This window comes from Mus pahari, chromosome 19 (genome assembly GCF_900095145.1).
Source record: "Mus pahari chromosome 19, PAHARI_EIJ_v1.1, whole genome shotgun sequence".
Classification (NCBI taxonomy): Eukaryota; Metazoa; Chordata; class Mammalia; order Rodentia; family Muridae; genus Mus; species Mus pahari.
Genome location: NC_034608.1, coordinates 57,906,866 through 57,925,395, shown reverse-complemented (window position 1 = coordinate 57,925,395; position 18,530 = coordinate 57,906,866). Strand labels below are relative to the sequence as shown.

The following is an 18,530-nucleotide window of genomic DNA, read 5'->3' as shown; positions in this document are numbered from 1 at the left end:
TAGATTCAATCTCAAAATTCCTTTTATGTATATATCAAAGGTATTTATTTTAAAAAAGCAATGCAACTAAGAAATAATGAAGTGTGTGTTCTTCACAAGAAAAATACTCTCCATTCATGCTGATGGTCCATGTGTCGTTTTTTCTCCATGTCCTGAATTTTTAACATTAAAAACGAAGAAGTCACAATTTTGCAATAAATTCTGAACTACTGTGAACATGTCAATTTAAATAAAAATGCAATTCAGAGTGTATGTATGATATACATTTATTAGCAGTGAAAAAGCATTTACCCAAAGTGAATGTTACAAAATACAGCGTACCTCCACCGTCTGGGTAGTTTATTATGGTAGCATTATCTCTAACGACATGAGAGTTGTATCTTATTTACTGGGATATTTTTCTACCACTAACCAAAGTTTTAACTTACAAATTAATACAAACAGAAATACTATAACTTCCTTCTGAGCAGTACTTACTAGAAAAAAACATGTTACACACGTTGCCTATTCTCAATCTCTGGGTGTTTTAAAACTGAATTATCCACTAAAATATGAAAACAACAAACTAGATATAGATAGCAGGTAGAACATAAGTCAAATAAACCAGTTTGATCAAGCTCACAGATGCTGGTGGTAGCTAACATCAAACACAGCCCTCCACTGTGTGCATGCAAAGAGACAAAGCAGGAAAGGGAAGGAGAACGCACTGCACTGTAAGGCCTGGCTTGAGGATTAAAATGAAGTTTCTTGTTTTGAGCCTGGAAAACGCACAACTTGTTTGTACATATAATATAAATTACTGGTCTAATGTCCCTGAAGTCTGTCCAACTGGGTAAATTCTGGATTAGAAGTTTTGCAAATAAATTTTAATGAAGGTTGAGAAATATGGTCCTAATTTAAATTAAGTAACAATACAATAAAAGTCCTCAGAGAAAAATCATCATTTCTTATTTACTGACTGGACATTTATATTAAGCTATCAAGTAAGTGAGAATCTTATTATTTACTTATTTTGGTTTTGAGACATGGTTTCTTTATGTGACATCAGCTGTCCTAGAATTCAATCTGTAAACAAGGCTGGCCTCGAACTCTGAACAACCAGCCTCTGCCTCTGGGGTGCTGGGATTAAATGCGTGTCACTACTGCCCAGCTGCAAGGGAGAATTCCAAATAAGTTCTTACAGAGTATTACAGACAACTTCTTAAAAACTTAAGCAAAACTTGGAATGAATTAGTCCTTCATACTACTCTTAAGTCTGACAGATTATTCATGGTTAACTGGCTCTGCGATATTACAGGAAGTGGTGAGTATGGATAGAATCAGAAGACAAAAAGCACTGTTCAAAAGTTGGTTGACTTAGTGATAACTCACAGAGACTTCCTTAACACTTGAACTTGCTTCTCTCTCAAAACACACAAAAACAATTATTAGGCTTTGGTTTTAAATTATCTCAAAAGGCATGTTTTGTACATAAGCATTAAAAATCTTAATGTTCTATTACATAAATTTAGTTCTATTTATCCTAACTTGAGTTTTTTTTATTTTAAATTAATTAGAATGCTACTTGTCTGTACAGAAATACATATAAAGCTTTTTATTTTTTTAATTTTTAGAATGAGGCAACAGTTTCAATTCTGAAAAATATTAATCTAATAGATAATTCTGTTAAACTCTAGTTACTAACAATGTCTAAACTGTGTATATAGTCTGAGTTATTAACATGTTCTAAGACCACTGAGATTCCTGGTTACCTTCATAATCTGCTTTATTCTCACATAAGAACAGGAGCTACAAGAACATCAGACCCAACAGCAGCAACACTACCATTATCTGGAAGACTGGTCTAAGGCAGAGCTTTAGAAGAAATAAGAATTAGAAGAAATAAGAATTCCTCAAAATTTTGACCACTGCTTTTTCTGAATAGTGTTGTTACAAAAACAGCAATTTGCTGCATAGAATTCAACAAAATTTCCCAAAAGCATACTTTACAGATAAGTTCAAACTTTATTTAAAACTACATTTTAAAGTTAACACGCCAAATGTCACAATGAGGGGTGGGGGGTCAAGATCATAAGAAAGAAATAAAACAACAAAAGAAAAATCCCACAGTGTGTCAAGGTTTGAATCTGTCCAGGATTCAAATTCTAATGTTTTAAACTGCCATGGGCAGAAATTAGCACACCCATCAAAAATGCAGTGTCAAACTAATTTACATTTTATACAGATCAAAACAAATGTTTATTTAGAGTCTCTTTAAATGTGCTGACTATGTAAGAGCGTGTGTTCGATGAGCCTCTGAAGACATCTCATATACTCTGGGCTCCCACTGTCTCTGAAAAGAAGAATAATGATCAATGTTTTATAAATTACTGAATTAAAATACTACTTACTAAAATTTACTTTTAAAATTCTTTTTCATAAAACTTTTTACATTACATACAAAAGCACAATAAAAAAAAATGTGAATTTAGTTCAAATTCCCTGACAAAACACAGAATGAGTATTTGTTTTTCCTGATGGGAGGCCAACCAAATAAAAAAGTGGCTGGAAGAAAACAGAAGAGCTATCAACAATTTCCTTGAAAGACTTAAGTACGTGAGGCTGTACCAAGAGGGAGGGAGCTGCACCTTATCCCCTAGGGCAGGCTGTCTCTACTCCTGATGGCATGTACTCGGGTGGGCACAACAGAGCTGAAAGGAGAAGCTCTTGTTCTGTCTAAATGTTCTCATCACCACCCTATGTCCAGAGAAACAAGGAGAGAAAATCTTATCGTTTTTAACTATTGACAGAGAATAACAAAAAGAAAATCCTTTGATTTTGATACGAGGAATACTATGAGCATATATACGTGTGTGTGTGTGTGTGTGTGTGTGTGTGTGTGTGTGTGTGTGTGTGTGTATTTGGGAAACAAGGTATAATTATTAAAATTATAATAATGCGTTTATCTGAATAAAAATTCATAATGTAAAAACAGAGGTTTTTACTTTCTACATCGAAGAAGGTGAAAGGATATTTAAAACAATAAAGACAAAACCCCGAAAATAATGTGAACAATGACAGGAGGGAGAATGGATCTCAATACATACTTTTTACAAGGGAGATAAAAGATATTACATGAATTTTAAGCATTAAAAAAAATCATAAAGCATTACTGTTAGCATTGCATCTAGTTCTTTATTAAACTAAAAATTTTAATAATAAAAAACATCTTACATAATTTGAAAAGAATCAAGCACCTGAATCCATTGACACAACATTTCCTTTTCCAATAATAGGCTTAGATTTTCTAGGAAGTAATAGTATTTTCAAAAACAAACTAAACTGGTAGGATCATGATTTTTCAATATAAAATTAAAATTGGTAACTTTTACCAGGTTCTTTCAGTATCTGAGAATTTCCAGCTAATTCTTCAGTCTGCATTTCACATATTTCACCAGATAAATGGTTTTTCTGTTCTTCTTCTATCATTTTCTTCCTTAGCTCTTCCTTTAGAACAAAAATTAAAAATATAATCTTTCATCCTAGCATTTGTTATAAAGGCAAGCTTAGTTGAAGAGAGCCCAATACCTCTGAATAGACTGTCAGTTTGAGCGGCAAATCCTCAACTTTCACAAAGTCTTCTTCATCGGACTTTTGACTTATGTTACCAGATTCTGCTTCCTATGAGATAAGTTAGAGATAATGAGAAAAAAAAAAAAAAGTTAATTAGAAGACAAAACAAAAATCAGAGCATGAGAACAAATTCCTGCAGGTCTCTGACCTTCACACACGATAGGACACTTGCATGTGCATGCACACGCACACGCACACTCTCAACTAATTAAATAAAATATTTTTGAAAGGGGCTGGAGAAATGACTCAGTAGTTAACCCCACTGGCTGCTCTTCTAAAGGACTGAGATTCAGTTCTCAAGACGGTGGCTCACAGCCATCTGCAACTCCAATTCCAGAGGAATCCAATACCCACTTTTGACTTGTATGGAACACACACTGGGCTCAGGACACATACACATAAAATAAATAAATACTGCAAAATGTTTTAAAGATTAAATCAAGCAATTTCAGATCTTTGATAAGTGTACACAGCACAAAAATAAAGCCATTTAAAAGTGTAAGTTTCTACTAATGTTTTTGAAGCATTCCCTTTCTGACCATTCTATAAGCCATTACTACGAAAGAACATAAGAACAAAATTGATTTTAATTTTTAAAAAAGATCTGAAGGCACAGAGGCAGGAGGAACACCTAAAGTTCCAGGCTAGTCTGTCTACCTATCAATATCAAGTTCCAGATTGGCCCAACCCACATAACAAATTCAAGAAATCAAACCCAACAACAAAAAGAAGAGAGGGACACACTGTATCCACTGGGGTTAAAATACTATGCTATACACTTTTCATTTCTGCTAGGAAATTTTATATTAAAAAATATATGAGCCAGACACCTGCAAACTAACCTGTTAGCTATAAAATTTAAAGGAAATCAAGGTTCAGAGTAAAACTACAGTACTTTTATTATAAGTGAAATTTCTTGGTACGTTGATATGTAATTTGCTATATAAAAATGACAACTCTGGTTCGAGGTCAGATCTCACTACAGAGTGAGTTCCAGGACAGCCAGGGTTACACAGAGAAACCCTGACTCAGAAAACCAAAGGGGGAAAAAGAATAATAATAATAAAAAGACTCTGTCAAACAGGTTTCTGTCATACCCCAAATTTAAACCTTTAGGTATATCAAAGAATTTAAAAATGCTCTAAATAGGGGCTGGAGAGATGGCTCAGCGGTTAAGAGCACTGACTACTATTCCGAAGGTCCTGAGTTCAATTCCCAGCAACAGTATGGTGGCTCACAACCACCTGTAATGAGATCTGATGCCCTCTTATGGAGTGTCTGAAGACAGCTATATTGTACTTATATATAATAAATAAATCTTTAAAAAAAAAAAAAGCAAAAATGCTCTAAATAGCTAAGAAGTTTTAAAAAAAGTGTAAGAGGTTAACTAATTTAAAATTTGTCATTAGCATTTCAGATATAAACATGAACTCTCTTAAAAGTTGTCACCCAAAACTAATTTTTTGGTTTTTAAAAGTATAAAATCTTTCAGAATTTGAAATGGTCATTAATTTATTATCCCTTTACTATCAAAGTAAGTTTTAAAGAATAAATGTTCTGACAGGTTCTAAGCTTAAGCAAAGTTTGATTTATATATTCAATGTATTATTCTTGAAAATGAAATATACAGACATGCAAAAGCAAAAATATGTGGAAATGTAAAGACTACATACATAGTCATTCACTAATACTGGAGATTCAGTGTCAGGACTTCCAGCCAGAGAGCTCTCGGGAGTTTCCTGAGCAGATTTAACTTCTTTGACTCTAGGCACTAAGCTTTCACTTGCAGTCAAGGGTAATGGCAGAGGGTCAGGCTGTTTAGATGAATCAGTAGTAGTAAGCGAGTCCTTATGGGTAGCACTATTTAACTGTTGTTCATTTTCCAAGATATTGAGATAACAAGGTTTCACAGGAGAGCGGTCTTGTTCATCTGCCATTAAAAGAAAAGTCTGAGCATTAGAGGAATGAAGCGTTTGCTCAATTTTACTCTGTAACACTAAGGACCAAGTATTTGAAAGAGTAATCATGACATGTAAGACCCAAAAGATCCGTATCCCTTCTTCTTACTCATGGTTCCCAAGTTAATCCAACAGATGTGGCTAGGAACATTTTAATTTAAAATTTTCAAGGCTGTTTTAAGACTAAAGCCCTAGAATGAATATTATTTTAAAACAAATGGAAACAAAACACACTACTCCCACTTGTGCTGGATAAATTTTCTGTAAGATAATATTTGTCAAATGTCTATAAAGGGGTTTGGGGTACTGAGGAGATGGCTTGTCAGTTCCAAGCATGTGCTGCTTTCACACAGGACAGGGGCCAGCTCCCAGGGCCACAGCAAGCAGTTCACACGGTTCCAGATGGTCTAGTACCCTCTGAGGGCACTACATTCATGTGACACATGTACACAGACTTAGGTACATATGCATTAAAAAAAAATGAATAAATGGGAACTGGAGAGAGAGAGCTCAGAGGTTAAGACTGCTCTTCCAGACGTCCTGAGTTCAACTCCCAGCAACTACATGGTGGCTCACAACTATCTATAACGGGATCTGATGCCCTCTTATGGTATGTCTGAAGATAGCTTCAGTGTATTCATATACATAAAATAAATAAAATCTTTTAAAAAAATGAATACACAACCATAAAGATAATCGTACTGAGCAAGGACCCATGTCTTTAACCCCACAATGCAGGAAACAGAGACAGACAGATTTCTCAAGGTGGAGGATAGTCTGATTTATACAGAGACCCTGCCTCAAAATAAATATACAAACACACACAGAAATGGAAAATAATTGCTAGTTAGAGGCACAATATGGGTGCATGCATGCATGCACCTGCAATTCAATGACTCAGGAGGGGAGAGGCAGGAGGATTGAGGTTATCTTCAAACTCTATAAAGAGTTCAAGGCCACAAAAAAAATAAATTAATAAAATAAAAATAAAAAAATAAAGGCCAGCCCGGGCTACATGAGATCCTGTTTCAAAACACTATACTAAATTAAACAACAAAAATTAACCAATCCCTGTTTTCTTACATCTTTTTCTCTTATAAAATATAAACCAGAAGAATAAAGATAGACATCAAGTCCAAAATGCCTTTACACGTATACTTACATTAGCTACAAATTAAAAACTACTTTTTTAGTTTAAGGACAAAGAAAATATTTTAAAGAATCAAAGTTAGGGTTGTTTAGATTTCTTACTCTTACTAGTTGGTTCTTGGTCTGATGGTACATTTGTACTTTCTGGTGTTTTTTCAAGATCATGTTGCAGAACCTAAAAGAGAAAAATGTTTTAATAGTAAGAAGACCTTAAAATATATTTTCCCAATAGGAAAAAAAAAAAATAATGCTGTGTGGTTTGTATCCAACCCCAGGGCTATAAAACAGGAAATGTAAAAGTATCTAAAGAGTTTCAAGGAGGATTTAGTTAACAATTAAAAGATGGGTAACTAAAACCATTTGCATTTAAAACACGAAATAATTTAAATGACAGGACTAAAACAGATCCTACAAGTTTTTATTACTTTTCTCGGGATTTTCTCTCAAAATTAAAGGATATATTTGTAACCTCTAAGTGAATTGACACAGAAGAGAGAAAGAAAAGGCAGATGAACAAAGTCAAGTGGTTGTCGCAGAGGGAGAAACAGGATCTGAGACTCATCCCACAAGGGAACCCCCCCCCCAAACTAGGGAGGACTGTGATGGTAGGGTAGTGGTTACAAGGAGGGATGCTGGTGGTAGTTCTAGTCTTTCAAGGAAGGACTGATTTCTAGTGTTTCATGGAAGATTACACTTGAGAGACCTGAATTAGCTTCATATAAAAGGTAGGAGTAGAGAGAGGTAGAATTTTAAAAAATGCATAAGGACATAGTTAAAAAAAAAAAAAAAAATCACACCGAAAATAAGGGTTTAGTTAGTGTCAGTCTACATAATGCTGGGATGCCTACTCGATCCATGTAACTTAAGAACACCAGCAACACAACGGCTAGAGCAAAGGTGGAGAGGGAGAGCATGTTCTGAGGAAAGCACTCAGGAAAGGACCAGCAAAGGTCCACAGCTGTCCCAGTGCAAGCTGCCTACTCCAAGGAAGCCATGCCATTCACTGCAAACTACGTATATGCGTGTGTATATCTCACATACAGAGTACATCTCTGTAAGTCTTACACGCAAAGTTCAGCAGACACAACAGAAGAAACTGTATCAGCTGTATTCTCTTGGGCTAAAGTAAAGGCAGAGTGATGTATGCTTGTTACATACTATTCTAATTCGTGACCAAGAGAAAATATAAAACTTCAACTAAAAATTCAGATCTTATAAAGTTATCCAATAGTTTTACAACTTGTTACAAAGAAGATGAACTGTCTTAAAGATTATTAGATATAAAATAAGACCAATGCTTCAGATGTTTTTTTTGCTTTTGAGACACGGTCTCCTTATGTAGCTCTGGCTGGCCTTGAACTCATGAGAGATATGCACACTTTTGATTCCAGAGTGCTGGGATTAAATACAAATGCCACAGGCAGGCATGTTTCAAATCATATACTAATTTTTTAATAAATATTTTTTGATCCCTGAAAATAACAATGGAAAAAAGTATACACTTTAACAGCTTTCAGAAGGCTCTTCTTTTCAGTAGCTGAAATAGGAGTGGTTTCTAACAAAATACCTGACTGTCATGTTCATTTTCTTCTGTGGTTTCAGTGTTAGCCTGAAGTGACGTCTGGACATCCACAGGACTCTCTTCAAAGTCTTCCATTTCTTCATCCTCATTCTCATCTTCTCCACTTCCATAATTAGTTAAAGCCTGACTTTCAGCTTTAGATAGATCTAAATTGATTACATACAAATTTTAGTTAACTCACAACTTAATCTTCAGGATTGGGGACAGGGTGTAGATGAGAGTCTCACTGTGCTGTTGGTACTAACTCCTGGACTTAAAGTACCCTATTCTACATTGGTCTCCTTCTGTTGTGCACCGTTAAATCTACCCAGTCAATCTTAGGAATGGCTACTGTCTATTACATCACTGAGTGGCGCAGGTACTTTCTACACCATATCTGAAGTACTCAAATCAGTGCACACTAGAAGCTGTGGTGCTCAGTGGCAAGGTAATTTAGTTAGGTCACACAGATCAGTCAGTCAAATGGTACTGGGATGCAAATCCAGAGTTTGACACAATACTCACTGCACCCCTATAAACTTCAAGTGAACTATAGAAAGCATATGTATAAATGTTTAAAGCCTTTAAACTTACTAATAGACACTGGACACCGTTCACTTTCTTCATCTTCTTCTTGATCAGAAACATCAGATCTTACATTTTTGGGACCTTTAGCATCATATACCTCTGAAGTCTGAGTCTGCTTAACAGTTTCAGTCTCATCCTTGTCCTGTGAGCAATACAGATAATTAACTCCTTAGAGTACTTAAAAAGGTATGTATGGTAGAGCTTTCACAGCAACAGAAGTCACTGTCAACTGATTACCTTTGATATTCTACTTTTTTTAAAAGAAAAAACATGTTTTTTCAGAAGAAAAGAGATTTAACTACATACTTTAATTGTAAAAAAGATAAAAGCTTTTAACATTTCATTTTGTTCTAAAAGCATTAATGATGGATACTAATTAGCACATACTTTGTCTTCATCATCAATCTCTCCAGCAGGTGAGCCATGATCTCCTTCAAGAATCCTTTTGGCCTAATAGCAAATCAATTGAGAAGAATTTAGCAAGAACATTTTTGTAATTCCAATTTTTCTAAGTCTCAATAAATAAGTCTTTGTTGCCTGTCGTTATCCACATCTAAACCACTAAAGACTTTAACTTATCATTCCTTTAAAAAATTTATTATTTCTCAATGTTACACGTATAAACGGCATACTCTATTATTTCTCAATGTTAGACATATAGACGGCGTACTCTATATTTATTATTTCTCAATGTTACACATATAGACGGCGTACTCTATATTTATTATTTCTCAATGTTACACATATAAACGGCGTGCCCTATCACCTGCTCATTATCCTCTCTTAATGTTTGTCTTTCTTTTTTCATGAGATTATTTTCTTTTTTAGTAGATATTTTCTTTATTTACATTTCAAATGTTATCTCCTTTCCTAGTTTCCCCTCCAAAAATCCCCTATCCCCTCCCCCACCCGTCTTTCTTTTAAAAAGTGTATGTGTAGTGTGTGTCTGTGGAAATGAGAAGATAACCTCACATGGTGCTCCTGAGATGTCCATTCTGTTGTCTGCTGCTATAGACCTAAACAGGGTGTCTGTCAACCTTCCAGGGATTCTCCTGTCCTGCCGTAGAAGTACTGAAGTTACAGGCATACACAACCATGTCTGTGTTTTACATGGGTTCTAGGGATTTGAAATGGGTTCTCATGTTTAATCCAAGTCCTTTCTTTGCTCACTGAATCATCTCCTTGGTCCAGCTTAACACTTCTTTCTTTTAAAGATTATTTTATTTATGTGTAGGAAGGGTTTTTTGGGTTTTTTTTTGTTTTGTTTTGTTTTGTTTTTTGAGATAGGAGCTATGTAGCCCTGCCTGTTCTAGAACTTACTATGTAAACTAGGATGGCCTTGAACTCAGAGATCCTTATGCCTCTGTTTCCCAAATGCTGAGATTAATGGCATGCATCACCATACCCAGGTATACAAAAATTTTGTTTACATGTATGTATGTGTACCGCATTCCTGGCTGGTGCCCAAGGAGGCCAGAAAAAGATTTAAGATTCTCTAGAACCGGACTTATAGGTAGTTATGAGCCATGTACATGCTGGGAACTGAACCCACATCTTATGAGAGAGCAGTAAGGACTCTTAACTTCTAAGCCACTGCTCTACATTGTAGAGAGAGAATATTTTATGTATACATAAGAATACTATGTATACATGAAAGAATTCTATGCATACATCACCTGTCAGTTAAAAAGAAATATACAGCCTGTAAGAAAGGGTAGAACAGAAGGTGGGACACCTGGGAGGCAGAGAGAATCCTGACATAGAGCCAGGCAGGCGAGTTCACCAGGAAGATGTGACAAGACTGACTCATGAGACCTGAACACAGGTAACCTCCCACGTAGCAGAACGTAGATTAAAATAAATACATTATCTTAAGTTATAATTCTAGTGAGAGAAGAGCCTAGCAAGATGGCCAGAGTATAACTATATTTTGAGTCTGAGTCTTATTTCTGGGAGCATGGGCTAGGAGGGAGAACCAGACTTAACTTCAACTAGCTCCCTTGTAATTTCTAACCTGGAAAATTACAATTTCTAACTGGTCTACTCAATTCCATTTCTACTCTGACAATCCCTACTTAATGTTATCTAGAAGATTATTTTAAACTTACATGAAGTAATGTTATTCTATTATTCTACTTTAGTCTTTTCCACAATGTTTAGACCATATAAAAATTTCTCAAACACAGTCCCTTGGGCTTTACTCTCCCTATGACCTCACTTCCTACATTCTTACCACACCACTTCCTTTGGCATTAGCTTGATTCAGAGCTTACATGTACACCAGGCAAGTCCTCTATTCCCACTCTATCAGCAGCTCAGGTCACCACTCTCCTTAATGCACTTGTGCCTTTATGCTCAGCCCTGCCTTAGAATCACTACAATGAGTTTTCCTCATGAAGAACTCTAGTCTTTGAGGTCAGCTCCTAGTTCAGGATCTGGGAAGACCTTCCTGAGATTGCCTACTCGAGAGAGACTGAAAGACCCTTCCAGAAACTTACTATGGGATTTTGCTGCTTTATCTTCCTTAAGAACTTGGCAATGTTTGAAATCAATCTAAATCTAGAATAAAAACAGAAGCAATGTGGCAAAGATGGCCTAACTCTATTTTAGATTTTTAAAAAAGAGTTTCTCTCTTTTTCTGCCTGGGTCTTGGCCTGCTTCCCCTTCTCATGGTAAGTTGTAAGGAAAAGGTGCCTACTATGAGAAAGCCTCCTAATAAGCCTTACATTACAGAAGAACTAACTGATCTAGTTTTGCATGCAGTCACAATTAAAAAGGCAGAAAAACAAGAGAACTAGAACAGGCGGACTTTTAAACTAACCCAAAAGCTGTTGGCTATAAATGGGCTATGTTCTTCTAGCTGGGCTGCCTTCTCTGGCCTCAGTGGGAGAGGATGGACCTAGCCCCGCAGAGACTCGATGTGCCAAAGTTGGGGAATACTTAAGGAGGACTCCACCCTCTCAAAGGAGAAGGGGAGAGGGATGACAGAGAATAAGGGCAGTGAGCATGACATAAAGTGAATAAATTTAAAAAAAACAAAAACTAAACTAAAACTCTAGCCAATGAACACATGTATTTGTAGACTGGAAGCTACTTCCTTATGACACATATTCTTGGAAACTTTATGGCATTTGTCAACAACTATGGTAGGAAAGCTGGCCAGGAACAAGATTCGAATTCTCCCCTCTTTAGAGCTCTTAATAAGCAATACTAAAATGAATTGGGCATCTCACAATTCACAGTAAGCACCAATTCCTGTCTTTTATCTTGCCTTGTGAATCCTAAGTCTGGTATGTAGACACATGCTGACTAACTGGTTTTACTAAAAAGAACAGTTCTTGTAAAGGATAAACAAAAGTTTATTTATTAATACTAACCAAGACCTGTATTTATAAGCTAACAATAGCTATTCTTACAGGCAAAGTGAAACTTACCTCTTTTGCATAAGACTGCCTCACTCCAGCCGCTTCAATTTTCCTCTTGCACCTCTGTTTAACAGCTATGCTATTATTATCCAAGTCTTGCATGAGCTTAAAGAAAGCCAACTCATTAAACAACACTTCAGAGATCTCCACAAGAAGATCTTCTCCACAGTCTTTCAGTTTTCTGCCTGCAAATTTTGCTAGTGAATCCTGTTTAAAGAGATAATTGTAAGGTCACAGTAAACTTCGACCGTGTATAAAACAAAACAAGTAACTTTAAAGGTTAAAATAACTGCCCAGAGAAAAACCAGTATTTCTAATATTTTCTATGCATATAGATATATCTATCATTTGTTTTTTGAGATTTTAATATAATTTTATTTCTCCCTTCCTTTTCCTCCCTCCAAACATTCCTGTCCTTGCTCTCTTTCACTGTTTTTCATTAATTATTGTTAAATACTGTACAGGGTGGTAGGGTGTGTGTCATCAGAGAGGAAGGAGTCACAGCTGAGGACATGTCTCTATGAGATCCAGCTGTAAGGCATTTTCTCAATAAGTGATAAACAGGGGAGGGCCAAGCCCATTGTGGGTGGTGCCATCCTTGGGCTGGTGGTCCTGGGTTCTTCTATAAGAAAGCAGGCTAAGCAAGCCATGTAACAACAACAACAACAAAAAAGCCAGTAAGCAGAGGCAGGAGAGATAGCTCAGCAGTTAAGAGCATCCACTGCTCTTCCAGAGTTTAATTCCCAGCAACCACATGGTGGCTCACAAGTATCTGTAATGGGATCTGATGCCCTGTTCTGGTGTGTCTGAAGACAATGACAGTGTACTCACATACAAATAAATAAATCTTAAAATAAAAAGCCAGTAAACAGCACCCCTCCATGGCTTCTGTACCAGCTCCCTCTTCAGGATCCTGACCTGTTTGAGTTCCTGTACTGACTTCCTTCAATTCCTTCCTGCAGTAACTGCTGACAAATACCATGAAAGTATAAGCCAAATAAACCCTGTACACCCTTTTCCTCCACAACTTGGTTTCTGGCCATGGTGTTTCACTGCAACAATAGAAACTCTAAATAGGACACATATATAAATGTGTATGTATGTGCAGATTAATGTGTGTGTTTGCACACACACATATGTATATATTCCTAAATACAAAGGGTAGATCCTGTTCAGGCTGTATAATACTATTACTTGTACACTTGGTGTTCTCTGCATATGGGTTAAGAGCTCCTGTGGTTCCTCATATCCACAGTAATATATCTAGCATTGTTGTACTTGTTCCTAATATTTTTTTAAGTACTGGAAAACTTGAAATTAATAGCCATGGTTATATAGAGAGATTAGTACTACTATAAAATATTCTTATTACAAAGCACGAATATTCCTAGCCCTAGTTAAGAGCTGGGGAAGAAAAGAGCATACAGTTACTATAAATACAGTACTTGCTTAATATAAACAGACTACTCCCAAAAGTTCCCAGAGAGTACATGTAGGGACTATTTATGCACTACATTACTAAGTCATTAAGTACTCAGTGAGGATCGTCTTCCTCACTTACATGGCTCCAATTACTGCTGGTTTCTTCTTTATACCAGTCATTCTCGTTTAAATTTTCTTCAGTTTACAAGTAATCATTAGTTCTATTCAAGTTGACACTCAGCACCATCTAATGAACAAATGTGTTATCACAAAGGACTTCCCTTTCTCTTTCTTGCAAACCTGGGAGCTATGTTACTTAGAGAAAAGGTAACTATGATGTAACCTTGCCCCAAGCCCCAAAAGAAAATAACACAAAACCACTATCTATACAACCACAGAATGAGCACGAATTCAGGAGTCAAAAGCAGGTGTATCTGAGTTTGAGGCCATTCTGGTCTTCAGAGTGAGTTCCAGCACTACAAAGAGGAGCATGCATGCTAAGAGACACAAAGTGTCAGAACAGATCTCATAAGACAGAAGGAGAAGTCAAATTAGAATCTCACACTAAAAAAAAAAAACAAATAAAAATAGAGGGAGAGAAGGAAAGAAGAGGGGAGAAAGAAAGATTCTAGGTAAAGTTTAAATTAGCTTTTGCTCTTAACAGACTTGACCCTGTGATAAAAATCAGGAAAAAAAAGCAAAGTCAAAAAGGGTTGAACAAATAGACTAAAAATGAGTTATGAATAATTTCTTTTAACCATATATTAAAATAGTTATTTCTCGCTCTTAGAATAAGGTAGTTATATTTATAAAAAAGTCATTACCTATCAGTTATCTTAAGTATTTTTAATACTTCAGATATTTCCTTAAGAATACCTTATTTATCTTTCTATTTCATGTTAATAAATCCTATTCTACAAAATACAAGATCATTGATAAGTTATATACCTTATAAATTATGTGTCAACACTATAAACAAAAGTCAGAACAACTTTGAGATTATTATTGAATTTGTTCTTTAGTCTTAATACTAACAAAATGGAAGATTAAAATGAAGAAAATTAGTTCCTCCCTCAGATTTTAAATTAGCTAAAAGACAAAGTGATAGTACTACACTTAAACAGTTTAAGAGGCAACTTGTGGGGTCAAGTGGGCCCAAGTACCAGGGTCATAGGGCTGAGATGGTTCCAGAAGGAACTGACTGGCTTACAGAGGGATGGATCCTCCAGCTCAGTTTTCTGTGGACCTGTGGGTGATGATTAATGACTGTCCTTAACAAAGAGTTTTTCCCTAAAGATTACCTTTTAAGCCCCCAAAGGTGTAAGGCAGAGTTCTTGGACTGATGATGGCAGCTGAGGGACCTCAGAGCAGTCTAAGAGACCCATGGAGGCTCTAGAAGGGTAGAGGCATGATCTGAGAGTGCAGCTGCACCAAACAACATGGCATTCCTGAGTAGGGCAGGCAGCCCCAGTATGGAGCCTCAGAGTTCCTGCTGCTCCGGCTGGGAAGAGCAAAAGGCCCATTACTGCCCACAGGCTGTGAACACAACTGTCATGCCTGGTGAGCCTCACACACTGAGGGCAGGGAGCTGTGTGGCAGTTTGTAGCTCAGGCAGATCCTGCTCCCAGAAGCCCTACCTAGCCACAAGAGCATCCTGACTCTGGATATGTGAGATGAGTATCAGTGATGGTCCAGTATTTATGGTGTGTCAAAAATCAGAAACCTTGAACCAGATCAACAACTAGTTGCAATGACTATTTGCATGTAAAGCTGTGAGCATGTTGCTGCTGAGTAGGGCTACACCCTAGAGCTTGAGCAGGCTCAGCCTTTGTGCTGCCAGGGCAGAAGGTCCATGGTCCGTGCTCCTGCCCAGGCTGTCTTGATGCCTGTGGTCCAAGTGGATGTCTGTGGTCTATGATGCCGCCTGAGACCATGCTGAGGCCTGTGGTGGTGGTGGTGGGCCACAGTAATATCTGTAGTCCATGCTACCGCTGGAGGTTATGTTGGTTTATGTGCTACTGTCTGAGACGATGTTGATGTTCTTGCTCCACTTTATTGCCAGAGGATAAATGGATGCCCATGGCCTGGGCTGCCACCTGAAGCCATGTTGATCTCTGTGGCCCTGATGTGGTCAGGGGCCATGTTGACAGCCCTGGGCTATGATACCCCTGAAGGCCCTGTGGATGTCTGTGGTCTGTGCTGCTGCAAGAAATCATGTTGATGTCTGTGGCCTGTGTTGCCCCTGAAGACCATGATACTGTCCATGGTCTGTACTGCCTTTGAAGACCAAGCTGAGGCTGCCAGGTTGCCGCCAGAGGCCATGTGGATGTCTGTGGTCCATGCTGTCCCCAGAAACCATGTGTAAATCTAGGATCCAAGCTGCTGCTGACTGTAATGAGGCTTCTTTGGCAGTGGGATCAATGACTATAGACTCATAGCTGAAAATAAGAGCCACAGAAGACTACTGTGACAACTCTTTCCCCATCCCTCAGTGCTTCCCACATACTCTCTCTCTCTCTCTCTCTCTCTCTCTCTCTCTCTCTCTCTCTCTCACATACACACACACACACACACACACACACACACACACACACAGTCTAAACAAGAAGCCATTGAAGAGAACACTTAAAAATTGTGACAAAGTGTAGCTCTACACTTTGATGGCTTCTGGTGGGGTGGGATGGGGAAAGGACTCAATTTTCTGTAAGGAACTGGCCACTGGCTGTTTAACCATGGTCCACTGAATATATGGGCAACATAAACTGAACTCGGTGGGGGTTTTTTGTCTCTCTCTCTTTTTTTTTTTTAATTCATTTCTGTTTTGGGGAAGGGCTCATGAAGGTGCAGACCTGGAAAGGCTGAAAAGTGAATGTGATTTTGGTGCATTATGTGAAATTCCCAAATAATCAAAATATTATGTTGGTTAAAAACCAGTTTAAGCTCTGAAACAGGAAGCAAAACAAAATTTCTTAGAGAACTTCACATTAAGAGAAAAATGTATTACTTAATGTAGAGTAGCAATATCCATCACTTAACTATCTCAATGTGAAAATATTTAGGTCATCATAATGGAAAAGATAAACATCACATAGGTTTAGCAGCATGCCTGGCCACTAACTAGTGCATCACTTCCTCCTTTTCTTATTTCTCTCCCATCTTATCTGGTAAATAAAACAAAACAGCTACAGACACTGTCAAATCTTTTCCAGGAAACAAAAATCTTCTCTAGTTGAGAACCATGGCCTCAATATAATTGAAAGCTGCAGTTTATCTAAACACAGGATAGGACAGTTGTTAGTGTAGAGACAATGCCACTGGCCTGCCTGCTCTCAGGGACCTTGTAGCTTGATGCCATGCATGCTACTAGGTGTGGCAGGTGTGTGCAGTGGGCAGATAAAAGGACCCTAGCAGTCTGTTTCTGGTGCTCCCTTTCTCTCTCGTCTGCCTCTCTCTCTTCCCCAGCTCCTCCTCCTCTCCCTTCCCTCAATAAACTTCCTTTTACATCAGATCTGCTGCATGCTCATTTTTTTCTCAGGTGTACACCTTGGCTCAAGCCCACTAAAGATAACCTATCACCGCATTATGTTATAAACAAGATTATTAGAGGCTGGGCAGTATAAGAGGGAAAGAAATAAAGGAAGTCAGAAAATAAGTATAAAACAGAAGGCTCATTGTGAGTCATAGTGGGATGACCAAAGTCCACAGTAACGGATAACTCCCATCTTTTTTATGAATATCTAAGAGAGAAGAGCTTAAAGGTCTCTAAAAAAAAGTGATGAGAATGAAATGCCAGTTATCCAAATTTTATTAAAACATATAGTTTTAAAAAATTACTGTTATGCTCTAAGTAGTTTTTCTAATTAAAGAGGCTGGTTTCTAGTGTCTAAAATTTCTCATATTATTTAAAATTAAATCACAGCATGCTATCAGCATTTCAGTTTTGAACTCTTCTTATTGGTAGAATACCAAACCAGTAAATTTAAACATTTTTAGTCATATGTATGTGCACCTATCTATGTGAGTGTGCCAAGTGTGTACAGATGCCTTAAAAAAAATGAGAACAGTGCGTAACACCCAAGCCCTGGAGCTGGGGTCACAGGCAGTGATGAGCCACCTGACGTTCGTGCTGGGAACCAAACCCAGGTCCTTCGGAGAGCAGCGAGTGCTCTTAACAGCTGAGCCATCCCTCCAGTCCCTTTAAACTAATAATATTTTATCGAAGTTGGGATAGTCCCTGGAGATAATACAGAAAGTCCTCTTATACTTGGTAACTAAAAGAGATATTAAAATGCCATCTAAACTGAGTATCAGGATGGATAACTGAATCAGTTCTCTAATATCAGAAAACGGTAAGAGCCCTAACCAAATGGAATATAGGTAACTCATACAAAAATAAACTCTTACCTGTAATATACTTCCTAGTTGTTTATGAAAGAACTTCACAAACTCTTTGCTCTCATCATTCTGTTGGGTAAGGGTCAAGACCATACGTCTTACTGAAGTGAGAAGCTGTGATGAACATACTTCATCCATGTGCTCCTAAGAAAAACCCGAGTAGGTTAGGATATATACTTATCTATTATTTAAAAAATATTAATCTACACAACTTGAAATTCGTTTCTCTTGCATAGTTTCTCATTTGTGTGATAAAGAGTTGGAAGATTCATTCGTAAGCGTAGCCACTCTATAGTATACACACTGAAAGGTTTGGCGATTTTTAACCCACACACCAGAAAATGACCAATAGCCGGGCGTGGTGGTGCACGCCTTTAATCCCAGCACTCGGGAGGCAGAGGCAGGCGGATTTCTGAGTTC

At 37.4% G+C, this 18,530-nt stretch overlaps 1 protein-coding gene across 4 annotated transcripts in view; it reads right to left on the bottom strand.

The window, feature by feature from the left end:
- Window positions 1-251: 251 nt before the first annotated feature.
- Pcm1 (pericentriolar material 1) overlaps window positions 252-18,530 on the bottom strand; it is a 94,137-nt gene continuing 75,858 nt past the window's right edge. For 3 of the 4 annotated variants that reach the window (XM_021219919.2, XM_029532262.1, XM_029532263.1), the window contains 10 exons: window positions 18,120-18,254; window positions 12,303-12,500; window positions 9,256-9,318; window positions 8,875-9,010; window positions 8,287-8,447; window positions 6,822-6,894; window positions 5,286-5,542; window positions 3,568-3,660; window positions 3,372-3,486; window positions 253-2,332 (listed from right to left, as the gene is read on the bottom strand). In XM_021219919.2, coding sequence (XP_021075578.1) covers window positions 2,307-2,332; window positions 3,372-3,486; window positions 3,568-3,660; window positions 5,286-5,542; window positions 6,822-6,894; window positions 8,287-8,447; window positions 8,875-9,010; window positions 9,256-9,318; window positions 12,303-12,500; window positions 18,120-18,254 — 1,257 coding nt within the window. In that variant the 3' untranslated portion in view covers window positions 253-2,306. Of the gene's footprint in view, window positions 2,333-3,371; window positions 3,487-3,567; window positions 3,661-5,285; window positions 5,543-6,821; window positions 6,895-8,286; window positions 8,448-8,874; window positions 9,011-9,255; window positions 9,319-12,302; window positions 12,501-18,119; window positions 18,255-18,530 lie in introns of all 4 variants that reach the window. The other variant, XM_021219920.2, reaches the window with a different exon arrangement.